Genomic DNA, 12,536 nt, shown 5'->3' with positions numbered 1-12,536 from the left:
CGGCGTGGAAATTTTGCGTGGTCCTTTCTTTTTTCTGCACAGAATGGCTTGGGTAGTCCAGTTTTGATATTGACTTTATGTTTTAATCTATGTGCATGAGGATTTGTTAGGATAATCATCCATAAGTGACATCCGGTCCAGAATGTCTAAACAAAAGAAGAGTACGTCTAGAAGAGCACAAACAATGAACCGATGGCCAAAGAGCCTACACGTGATGGTCAAAAGACTTGTCCAAACATAAAGTCTTTTGAAACATAAAGTCTAGTTTGGACAAGGCGTGAAACAAATTGGACAAGTCTTTTGACCACAAGCGAGTTGAGAAGGGTTACAACGCAACCAGATGAGTAGAGTACATGCTTCAACTCGCTTGTGTTTCTAGCTTACCAAAGCTCAGAGGTACAAGGCGTGAAACATATTGGATAAGTCTTTTGACCATCACGCACATACATCTTTGTAATTACGACAGTAGCCGTTAGATGTAGTGTTATCAGAAGGAATTACGATAGTAGCCTGAGAAGCATAATTATTAGCATCAAACTGAGCATATGTGTCATGAGATAAAAGCACTTCAGTAGCTGTTGCTTCGCGCTCTTGCACTACATCTTTGTTCAAATTATCATCTGGCAAATTATCATTCTTATCAGCATCATCATTAATATTTGGATGCCAATTATTAAAATTATTAGGAACAGGTTCAGAGTTAGAAGGCATATTAACACTAGAATCATGAAGGTATTGGAACATAGCAAAAACAAGTTGATCAGAACCATGGTCTGAAGGATGAAGCCCATGATCACAAAAATATTTGTACAACCCACATAAATCATCTCTAACCTGAAAATAGAAAAACATATTGTATAAAACAAGTACTTAAGAATATCTGGAAATATAGGGTTCAAAAAGATTGCAAACAAGAAATAAAATTGCACATTTAATATAATAAAATTGCACATAACAATAATAGCAATTATTAAAAGGCAAACATGCAATTTAATACTTACTGTTGTAAACTACTGCAACAGTAAGTACTATGGATAATTATGTCTTGAATTTAGCAAAACTGAAAATGACAAAGGCAATGCTAGCTTACATTATCTGATAAGTATCCAAATCTTGAATTCAGGGAATCCCTAAAAGAAAGCAACTTGATCAATGGGTAAAACAGGAGCATAACAAGTATCCTCAATGGACTTAACCTGCAAATATTATAATAGATTAAATTTTATATAGAATAGTATAATAAATTAATGGACAGTAATAATAGTTACCGATTCAAAATCATAGACTTACTGGACGCTTCCCAAAAGTATTTTGAGAAACACGATCATAAGAGCTATATTTCTTGATCATTGAACCTTTTCAAACTCTTATTCTTGGCAGAATAGGAGGAATTACTTGCATTTGAGACCCAAATTGAAGGAAATCAAGATAGTACAACTACAATAAAACCAGTAATGAACAACAATTAATGTTGATTATAATATGATAAGATAACAGAAATAAAAAATTACTAATAACAAAAATACTAAACAACACATACACAAATTTTAAAATACAAAGGATCAATAGAACACATACAACAAGGAAGTATATATAACCATCCAAAGTTTTTCTCTTCTTATTCCTGTACTTCTTGATATAATTGAATAATCTTTCATACACAAATTTTGACTAGTCCCATTCCCTTGCAATGGCAACATCAATCAATGGACTGAAGTACTTTGGACTTGGTTTTGTGCTCGAATTGGGACACAAAAATGTCGACAATGCCACAACCATAAAATATCGAAAGAATTGATCATCAGCCATCTCCTCTTTTGATAGTATCTTGGACCCAAATGACTTTATCAGAGAAATGTTAGTTTCTTCGATTTTTGTCAGAAAATCAGCTTTACCAGATTCTCCAGTTTCTCTAATATCTCGATCACCTATTGGGAGACCCAAGGCCTTATAGATAGATAAAGGAGAAACAGGAATGATCTTATCATCAAGATGAATATCTAAACAGTTGACATCAACTTGATCTGCTATCCATTGAACAAAGTTTTTAGGAACAAGACAACCATCATATTCAAGAAGAATAGCAAACCCATACTCATCCACAACAACTCTCCTATGCTGGTCTAGAGACAAAACAATGTCCCTAAAGTATGAATGATTGCACCTACTAACAGCTTTACTGCAACCAGCTGTAGAAATTCCTTTGAAAATCCTTGTTTCAACTTTATTGTGATACCGTAAACCTGGATGTCCAATATTAGACTCAATTGATTTTGACATCTACAAATTTAAAACAAAACATATCAGTCAATTTAACTAATCTTGTATCTATATTTTCATAAAGGTTTATTTTCACAACTACAAATTTAAAACTAAACATATCTTAAACTAGCTGCATATTAAACTAAGAAATAGATACACATACCTATCTCAAAATTTTGAAACTCTTGAAAAGCTTATCATCATCAATTTCATCTTCTGATGAACATACGGCTTAAACAGAAACAACAACATTCAAAGCAAGAATTTTTAAACAATTTTTTTAAAAAAAAATTAGAAAGATGTAAAAGACACTTTATATAAGTTACCTTGCCATTGTCTTATCTCTAAGTTATCTTCTTCATAATTCAGTTCAAACTCACTTTCTTCATTGCCATGAACAGATTCATTATCATAAAAATATATTTTCATCATCATCCATGATTCAGAACCTGACTAACATATGAAACAAGTATAAGAATATATGAAACAAGTACAGGAACCTGACAAACATGTTCTTTCATATAAGCACAAACCAGAACAACAAATATTCATTACATATCATTAAACATTTAACTGGTTCATGACTCGATTGACTCATATATTCCTTTGTACTTTCATATAAATATAGAGGAAGAAGAAACTAACTACAACTATGCGCTTACCGAAGTGACAAATGCTAACACCACCTCAGCTGAGTAAATAGGCAAAAGAACCACATAGCACTTCCACAACCCACGTCCCACTACACTGAAACAACATTCCACTAAACTGAAACCACCCATAACTATAGCCCATTAACACTGATAACAACCGAAATCAATGTATAATATCCATTATTCAAAAAGCAAACTGCCTAATTGTTCAATCTTAATTCGCACAAGAAAATGGCTAACAGAATCACATGAACCCTAGACAACTAAATTGCAGTGAAATTAGATCAAATTACAGTAAAATTAGATCGAATGAACAAGCAAAAAACACTTGCCAAATGGCATATGGCTAATTTAGAATAGATAATCACAGCCAGAAACAACAAATTGCCCAAGACAGGAAGCATTGGGAGGGAATCAGAAGCAAACAAAACACAAACCAAAATTGAAGAGGAGATGATCTAGCGCACCGGAGAGGGAGCAGTACACCTAGCGCGAGACAAGCTCAAGCACGTCACTGCCGAAGAACACTGCCGACTTGAAAACTGTAGACTCCACGACTGAAAAAGGGGAAATCGCAACCAAACATAGCGCAAGCAGACAAGCTGAAGCATCTCACAGGAGATGAAGTAGCTGACCAGCAAAGAAGTCCGCCGTGGGGGCTCCGTAGCCGGGAAATCACCATCTCGAGGCTTCCGCCGACCAAATTGCTCAGATCCAAAGAGACGAAATGAGAGAGACCAAACGACAGACAACACAGATAAATACGAACCAACGAGATCGACCGGGAGAGGAACAAAACCGCCGTTGGGGCTCCGCAGCCTGGAAATCACCATCACAGCCGATGAAATCGCCTCCTCCTCTACTTCGCGCTCTCTCTCCCTCTCTCAAAGTCTCGATGAAACCGGAGCTCAGCGTGCGGTTCAAAAACAACATGAAGTTGAAATGACACACTAATACGGGTTTGGATCCAGGTCCAATAGCTTGTGCGGGCCCGATAACAGATGTAACATGTCGGGCTCGGTCTCGTTCTGCCGCACGTATCGTGATGCGTTCGCACGGACACGCCGTCGCGTGAAACGGAGTGAGATTTCAGTTGAGCGTTACCTAGTAAATACGTAGACTAAAACATGAAGTCAATATCAAAACCGGACTACCCATGCCATTCTGTGCAGAAAAAAGAAAGGACCGCGCAAAATTTCCACGCCGATCCATGAAAAAGGCACCTCGTCAATCTGATTGGCTAGATACCACCTCATACCAGCACGTGTGCAAATCGAAGTCTCAAGTTCTGACTATGTAGTGAAAGAGACTGGAAGGGGGAATATCAATACAACACCAAGAAGCAACAACGAAACTGTTAAACTGTGCAAGAGCTAATAATAGCAATATCAGCTTTACCAATACAAGTAGTCCAAGTACATGATCCTCAAATTAATCGAATTCAGCTCTGGTTTGGCACGCAGATCAAGTACGTACATGAGCCACAGATTCAGCTTCAGGGCCCGATTACTCCATTCTTCTACGTACATGAGCCACAAATTCGGCTTCACTGTGACGAACGGCAAGTCCAACTCCAACTTGTAGCACTTGTCTCGTAGCAAGCGGCTGTGAATCCATTAAAGCCTTGGCACTGGAGTTCCGATCGATCGGTCGTGCCGGTGCAGAGGTGATCGATGGAGATGAGTGGCGCTGGAGGCGTGCCAAAGTTGGACGATCTCGTAGCAAGCGGCTGTGAATCCATTAACCGTTGTCCTAAGCCTCCCTCTAAGCCTGTCGGTCAGAGAATCCCACCCCAAACACAGAACCCTCTAAGCCTCCCTATAAGAGCAACTCTAAGGGCAACTCCAACAAACTCCCAAAAAGTCACTCCCAAAAACACTCTACAGGTAAGCTTCCCAATAAAATTTTCTCTCAATATTGCTGTACTCTCCAACAAACTCCCAATATCTAATTCCCTATATCCAAACGGCTATATTTTTAAATGGATACAATTCAAACCGTGATCAGTAAGAATCGTGATCAACAAGGATGAAGACTGCTTAAGTATAGGAAGATACTCCATCCATCATTGGCGACAAGCGCCGCAGTCGCCAGACGCCGAACGACGCCCTCGTGATGAACCTCCGCTCGCCGGGCTGCGGACTGCGGGCGACGCGCGAAGTAGGCGCGCCAAGCACGGGACCTGCACGGGACGACGAATTTGCCGAGTGGGAGCCCGATTGGGAGTCGCTAGATGTTGCGAGTTGGCCGGCGTGTTTTGGGAGTCGCTGTTTTTGAAGAGCCGTTTTGGGTGTCTGTTGGATCACGTTTTGAGCTCACGTACCTAAAAAGTAGCTATTGGGATCAATTTCAGGAGTCTGTTGGAGGTGCCCTAAGAGCCACGCTATCCCACCCCTATTGCCAAAATAGCGTGCGCTGCGTAAAAACCACGCTCCAACAGACACGCGGTCACACACGCCATTTTAGCAGGATCTCCAAATCACCCTTGCCGCACGCCAAATATAGCGTGTGCTCCTAGACCACTATCGAGCAACCACCGCTTCCCTCCCGCCTTCCTCCCCTTCCTCTCAGAGTCCTGCTGCAGATCGCGCCGGCGTCGGGGCAACACCAAAATGCCGCACACCTAACCTATAGGGAAACCCTGTAATGCTTACCGTGCTGCAGGTAGACGGAGAGGGGCAGCAACATGGTGCAGCAATGGTGAGGGATGGAGATGCGGTCAGACTTTGGAAGAAAGTGCGCGATGCTCGATTCGGCCGACGGATCGACGGGTTCGCGCGAGAGTTGATCAAATAGGGTACATGAGTCTTCCTCCAATGCTCCTGGGAGCTTGGCCGGGGTGGATCTGAGCTTGGGCTTATAGAATTGGTGGCGGCGCTTGGTGGAAATGGGGTTGTGGTGGTGCTGCTGCTTGGTGCTGTGCTCTAGGAGTGAGGTGCTCAGTGTGAGGGAGGCTAGCGCTGCTGCGCTGGGAGGGGGAATGGATAAATGAATAAGTGAATCAGAAAGCTTTTACTAATATGTTTACGTTTCTGTTTTACAATTAGACATATAGTTGTTGGTTAGGTACTTGCTTTCTCGGTGTGACTTTTCAAGAGTGCAACAATGAGCGCTTTGCAGAATTATACTCTAATTGGTTTGAGAATACTATTAAAAAATGGGAGAGAGAATATGAAAGGTGAAATATGGATGTGCTGTTGGAGTGGTGGAGTAATATGCAGAGAAATCTTTATAAATGACAATCTATATAGGTATATGAAGGGTGAAATATAGATGTGCTATTGGAGTTGCTCTAAGATCATAACGAGGCAAGCTAGGCGAAGCTCACAAAAGCCCGGAGAGGAACACCAAGCTTCGCCAGGCACGATGATCAATGGACAAGGGCCGCTCTACAGTAGGACCCAGAGTAATAATTTGTAATAATAAATGCTGTCGTCCACGTCGCCTCAGCTCGCCGCCTTTCGGCGACGCGTGCGCCACAGTGGAGAGCCTTGATGTAGCCGCATGCGTGCTCCGGTGAAGGCCCCTACCGCTCCGCCCTTTGTGCGCTCCATCGACGTCGCCTCTCTCTCTCCCGAGTAGGGATAGCAATAGAGCTCCGTTTTCCGGTAACCCGTGGGGAATTTCCCTATTAGGGGATAGGTGGGTATAGAAAAATTTGATCCCTGTGAATTTATATAGGAACCGGGACGGGAAGACACTCCTCTCTATATCACCGATATCACACATGTATATATTTTTCTTAGTCTATAAATATACAAACATTATATTACATATGAGAAATAATAAATTATTTCTTTTTAAATGAACCGTATGTGAAAAGATATCTTAGATGTTTCGAAAAATAGTTTTTTTTTGGGTAGTGATTGAACATTTCAGCACACAAGATACTTTTCAGCTCCTAATCTCGCAGCTACCAACGTGCCGTTCATCCGTACGCACGGCATGTTCAACTCAGTCCGGAGTCCGCATGCAAGCAGATCACGTACCCCACACATGGTGGAATGAATGGCGCACCTGCTCGCCATTCTCAGCAATCTTGTATATAGGGTCCAAGTGAACATTGATTCAGTTGATGCAAAAGTGAAGAAGATGAGCAGTCTTGTAGTTTGACTGTATTCTGAACAGGTACGACTTGAAACCACCTAGCTGTGATTTCCACTAGTCTATTCATATACAGTCAGTCATCCACCAAGTAATTATGATAAATTCGAGTCTGAACTCTGAACTGCCTTTGCAAACACACCTAAATTTATATGCCAGAAGCTTACTCGATCAGCAGTACGTTTCTGGAGTGAACTGAAACTTAGTAAAGCTGGCTAGCACCAAATTTCAGAGTGCGTGCTGATTGTCCGAAGGAAAAGAGGTAGGACCTTTTGCTTCTGCATTTGTCGGAAAGTCCCATCGAATAAATATGAAACTGAGCTAGTTCCATCTGCATTCCCAAATGAGCCAGGTATATCCTGGAGATTGTTTCAAAAAGGGATAAAATCCGTCCGAAACTCCAAAAGCCCAGCCTGATCGTGTCCAAGATCTGGAGCAGGAAATTTATGATTAACCACTTTGCATCAATATGTACAGGAAAAGTAAAAGATTAATGGATGCAGTTACTGCACTGTGAATAGAAACTCATTTTATTTTAAGAAAGGTTGAAATATGATAGGATTAAAAAAAATCAGCAATGGGGTAGTAGTAGCTGGAGTAGCAACGCTTATACACACCAGTTTTCTTGCGCAGTTAACCATGCACAGAGATCGATTGAGAAACACCGTCGTCCAATATTGTTGCATGAGATAGATATATTGGCCGGTTAGCTACTCCATGCATCATTACAACTTCAAAAGCCAAAGTAAGTAAATGAGTTAAGAAGTAATATATGCGCGAGTAAAGGAAGACGAGACAAGCAAGCAACTAATAATTAATAAATGTAAGGAAATTAATTGAACATGTGTATGCTTTTAAAGTATTATGGTTATTACCGTCTGGAACTTGAGTGTGGGCTTGTTGGGATTCATGTCGACTGCTTTCTTTATTGCAGCCTTGATGTTATCTTCACAATTCATGTCAACAGTGATGTGCATGAGTGAAGAGAGGTTCTCCAAGCCAAAGTCGAAGTTGTCAAATTGATCCTTTGTCTTCGGCACCCCAAAGCTTAACACAAGGGTTTGGAGCTTTTGCATGGCTCTTTGCAGAAACACCACTTCTGTGGTGTTGTAGATTTTGAACTTTGTTAGACACAAAAATGGATAAACATTGCTGATGACTAACCTTTTGTCTCTGTCTTGTGTCGGTTCTTTCACCATTATTTCAAGATGAGAAAGAGATGGTATACTTCCAAGGACATGGAGGTCCTCTTCTCCAAGTCTTAATAGTGTCATACATAGGATGGACAGTGCGGAGAGTGAGGACATCCATCTTGGCACGGCAGGGATGGTGCACCCCATTATCCGTATGTCCCGAAGCTGTTGAAGTCTAGGCGATAATATATCACATTTGGAACCAAAGTCGCCATTGTAGCCATGTATTTTTAGGTACTCGAGAGAGACCAGATTGGATAGACATTGCAAAAAAGGCTTCTTGTAGATCTCATTCCATTCATTGAAGCTGAGAGCCACACGCCTCAGCTTGGTCAGGCTCCCCAAGTCACACAGCATGGTTGGAGACTCCACATCGATCCTACCCTCCAATTGTTCCAGTGATTTCAAATCTCCAAATAACCCATTCGGTACTCTCTTAAGATAATCAAAACGCAGGCACACCAATTTTTGTAATTGCACAAAGGTTGAGGGGAGCTCTTCTACTTCGGTACAACTTATGTCCAGTACCTCCAAAAACTTTAGATTCCCAATCTCTTCCGGGATCTCAGTGATACTTGTAAACCATAGTCCCAAGAACCTTAGGTGAAACAGATTGCAAATATCCTTAAAATGATGATTATCCACTTGCCTACAACCACTTAAATCCAATACTCGTAGCACTGGAAAGGTTGAAAGGGCAGGCAGCAAATTGAAAGCTCCCTTGAACACAGTAAGTGACCTCATATGGGACAAGCTCATGGTTGCTAGCTGCTTGACATCCTCTTCATTGGTGGTTTGGAGGGATAGTCGACGTATCCTATTTGATAGATACATAGGCCGCTGGCCATCTAATGCTGTCTGAAAACCATCCTCATTTGACAAGCAAGTAACTAGATCAAGCACCATATCATGTATTCGACAATATGTTACCTTATTACTATCATGGTCAATATCTGCTGCTTCAATCATGCTCCTGTTAATTAGCTGATCAACATAATCCTCACCTACTTCATACATGGCCTTCCCCTGTTCTTTGAGGACAAAACCTTCACCCACCCATTGCCATATCAAATATTCTGTACTGATTTCGGAATCCTCTGAAAACAAACTTAGATACAACAAACAAGTCTTTAGATGTGGAGGCAGATCATAGTAACTGATAAATAGTATCCTTCTCATGTCGCTGATATCAGGACTGTCTTCTAGCCCAGAACCCATAGTTTGGTACACCTTGGACCAGTACTTAAGTGTATTTTCATTTCCCTTTTTACTGGCCAACATACTAGCTATTGTGATGATAGCTAAAGGTACACCACCACATTTCTTTAAAATATTCTTATATACTTCAGCTAAGTTATTAGGGAGACATTTTTCTTCTGTGCCAAATATTCTTATATTGAATAATTTTCTTGAGTCGGCAGGAGTAAGACGCTGCAATTCGTAGACACCACCGGCACTTTTTGCAACATCAAGAATGCGAGTTGTTGTGATTATTCTACTTCCACATTCATTCTCGATCAAAGCATATTGGATTGTGTTCCATGCAGATTTACTCCATATATCATCGATAACTATGAAATACCTATAAGAGGATACCGGGAGATCTTGTGTTAGTAAAGCTCTACTGTGACTTAATTAAGATTAATAGCTAGGTAACTACATAATTAGATTGTTTATGAAATATTTAAATTCAAAAGATAATAAAATTTCTAAACAATAAAAAACTCTTATATACTCATAACAATAAAGAATAACTATGAGATGCCTAGCCTGTTCATTTGCATGGGAAAATTGGCTAGCTACATAATTTAGTGATGCAGAATAATAACCTGTAAAATTATATGGCAGCATATCCATAAGTTCCACATATTCAAAACAATGTGAAGAAACAATGGTGTTATGTGCATATAAGGAACTTAATAGTTTTTAGACTATGCAGAAGTTAGATATGTAATGCAAAAATTTAAACCTGAAACCACTTACACTAAACCCTACTATTCTACACTATAGTACATGGGCCACCCACAATTTTTTGATAATGCAGAAGTTAAGTATCAATCGGGGAAATTTTTGAACTCATTATACTGCATCAATCATGTTGAAGTTAGGATATGTTTGGTTGGGCTGAAGCTTTTGGTTTTTCTGGTTTCTGGCCGATAGCTTTTTGCTATTGACTTTTGCAATAAATTTTTAGCTTCTCAGCATAGCAAAACCCAGAAAATCTTATCTCAACTAGCTTCTCAAGTTTTAATTCATTTTCTCATAAGCTAATTTTTTAACTTTTCAAAAATCATCTCACAACTGTGCTGTTTGGTTTAGCTTCTGGCTTCTAAGAAGCAGAAACCAAAAAAATCGAACCAAACAGACCCTTAATCATGTTTGACAACTTAGAGTCTTATACGGCATCAACAATGCAAAATTCAATCATCTTTACCATTGCAATTTCCATTGACTTAGAGCAATTCAATATATATGCATATATACGCCATTTCAACCACCTATTGAGGGACACATACATACCTCTTATTTCGAAGGAATTCTCTTAGTTCATCGATAAGTTGTGCTTCGTCCCACGTTGCTACATTCTTGTAGTTGCCCAGTTGGTGGAGCATATTCTTGAAAAGATTAATCATGTTGGGATTAAGAGACACAGAAACAAAAGCCCAACAGTCGAAGTGCACTTTAAGCTTATCATATACTAATTTAGCAAGAGTGGTCTTGCCTAATCCTCCAAAACCAACAATAGAGACTGTCTTCAGTCCTTGTTGTTTCGACGCGTTGTACCCGTCCATCAGCCTCTTCACTAGGTAATTGCTCTTCTCTTCAGTGCCAATGAGCTCTGCTGCCTTTCTATATAGAGCTGATAGGCGTAGGCTATCAACACTTGGACCAGTAGGCTTTGCAGCAACATTATCAACCTTGTACCTATCTCGGCGCTCATTGACTTCTTTGATGCGGCACTTGAGGTCTTTGATATCGGTGTCGATGTTGTGGTAGATATTGGCCTTCGTCAAGAGGTTGACGCTTCTATCAATGAAGCCCTTCAGGCCATGCAGCTTCCTTGGTGCATGGCCGTCGATGCGCACCATGAAAGTATCAACTCTGTCCTCGATGTCGTAGGACAGCTCCCTGACCTCCTTAGCCCAGAGCTTGACTTGGATGTCGGGTGGCTCGTCGATGGGCACCTCGGAGACCTTTAGGAGGGCAGCCTCCATGCTCTTCAGCTCGGCCTCGAGGAACATGATCTCGCCCCTGACGCTCTTCTGCAACTTGTACTCCTCCGTGAGCAGGTCCCCCAGCTTGGGAAGGAGGGTGGTCATCGCCCCCGTCAGGACCTCCATTCTCGAATTAACAACCCTGGCCGAGGCCTGCTGAGTTGCAAGTTGCAACGGTAAGACAAACCAGGCAGAGGTAGGGATATATAGCTGCACGGCAGCGCCACGGAAGACAGCACCCGCCGAGCCAAGGCCTGGAAAATCCAAGAAACGTTATCAGACCGTGGGAACATGGGCATGCAGAAGAACACAAACAGGAACGCAGATTAAGCACAAAACCTTAGCCACGCGCGCGACCTGACCAGAAAGGGAGACGATCGACGACGACCAGAGCGGTGGCCGCAAGCCGAACTGCAGGCGGCAGGCACGCAGCACAAGAGCGGACCTGCAGATGGAAGACCGGCCGATTAGGGAGGCGTGCCCTTCTCCATAAGAAGCCGCCAGCAGCGCAGATGAGCGCGACGACCCCTGTGCGGTCACCAAGTCAAGGCGCCACCGCGGATGAGGATCCCCTGACTTCACGCGGAATGAACACGGACAAGGATCCTCTGACTTCACGCGCTGCTGTGATCCAACGCACCGCCGGGGCAAATCATGGCGAACTTGCTTTGGCGCGAATCGACCCATTAAATTAAGGGAGAGATGATGTGTCCCACACATGCTTTGGCGCGTCGATCAGGAAAGGTGCCGCCGAATTGACGGTGAGGCCACTTAGGGAGCCACAGATTGGACGACAAATATATCGGCGGAGTGCGTGGGAAGTGCGGAAGAATCGACGCGGCAGCTCTAAAGTTGAAAAAGGCCGGTGCCGCGTCATGAGGGTTCTCGCCTCCTGGTTGGATTGGAGCAGGTGTGGGTGGCGTGACCCACCGGTTCTAGCCTGTTGCATTACATATGGGGTGTCTGGCGTTATGGCATGTCTAGGAAGTTGCCACTTCGTCTTGCATTGCTTGGCAAGCGTACGAAAGGGTCACAAGGCCGAGTCAGGGGGTGTCTATAGCACACTCGGGTGTTTTAGGGAGAGTTAGAACACGAATTTCTAACTGTAC

General features: G+C 42.1%; 1 protein-coding gene and 1 long non-coding RNA gene across 3 annotated transcripts; both read right to left on the bottom strand.

Annotated features, from left to right (window-relative positions):
* Positions 1 to 1,085: 1,085 nt before the first annotated feature.
* LOC133900848 (uncharacterized) lies at positions 1,086 to 3,791 on the bottom strand. The gene is made up of 3 exons (XR_009906600.1): positions 3,383 to 3,791; positions 1,291 to 2,711; positions 1,086 to 1,196 (listed from the first exon to the last, which is right to left on the bottom strand). It is a non-coding gene; the product is annotated as an uncharacterized LOC133900848 (long non-coding RNA).
* A 2,956-nt stretch (positions 3,792 to 6,747) lies between these two features.
* LOC133900753 (disease resistance protein PIK6-NP-like) lies at positions 6,748 to 12,264 on the bottom strand. 2 transcript variants are annotated; one of them, XM_062341981.1, is made up of 5 exons: positions 11,790 to 12,264; positions 10,733 to 11,681; positions 7,895 to 9,794; positions 7,637 to 7,750; positions 6,748 to 7,449 (listed from the first exon to the last, which is right to left on the bottom strand). In XM_062341981.1, exons 1-4 carry the CDS (start codon positions 12,145 to 12,147, stop codon positions 7,745 to 7,747), a joined length of 3,213 nt encoding a protein of 1,070 aa, XP_062197965.1. In that variant the 5' UTR covers positions 12,148 to 12,264; the 3' UTR covers positions 6,748 to 7,449; positions 7,637 to 7,744. The 2 variants fall into 2 exon arrangements, with proteins under 2 accessions (XP_062197965.1, XP_062197966.1); XM_062341982.1 differs by having other exon boundaries at positions 11,767 to 11,921.
* Positions 12,265 to 12,536: the final 272 nt, after the last annotated feature.

Source organism: Phragmites australis, chromosome 19, assembly GCF_958298935.1.
Source record: "Phragmites australis chromosome 19, lpPhrAust1.1, whole genome shotgun sequence".
Classification (NCBI taxonomy): domain Eukaryota; kingdom Viridiplantae; phylum Streptophyta; class Magnoliopsida; order Poales; family Poaceae; genus Phragmites; species Phragmites australis.
Note: the sequence above shows the minus strand (reverse complement) of the source record. Positions and strands in the feature narration are given on the sequence as shown.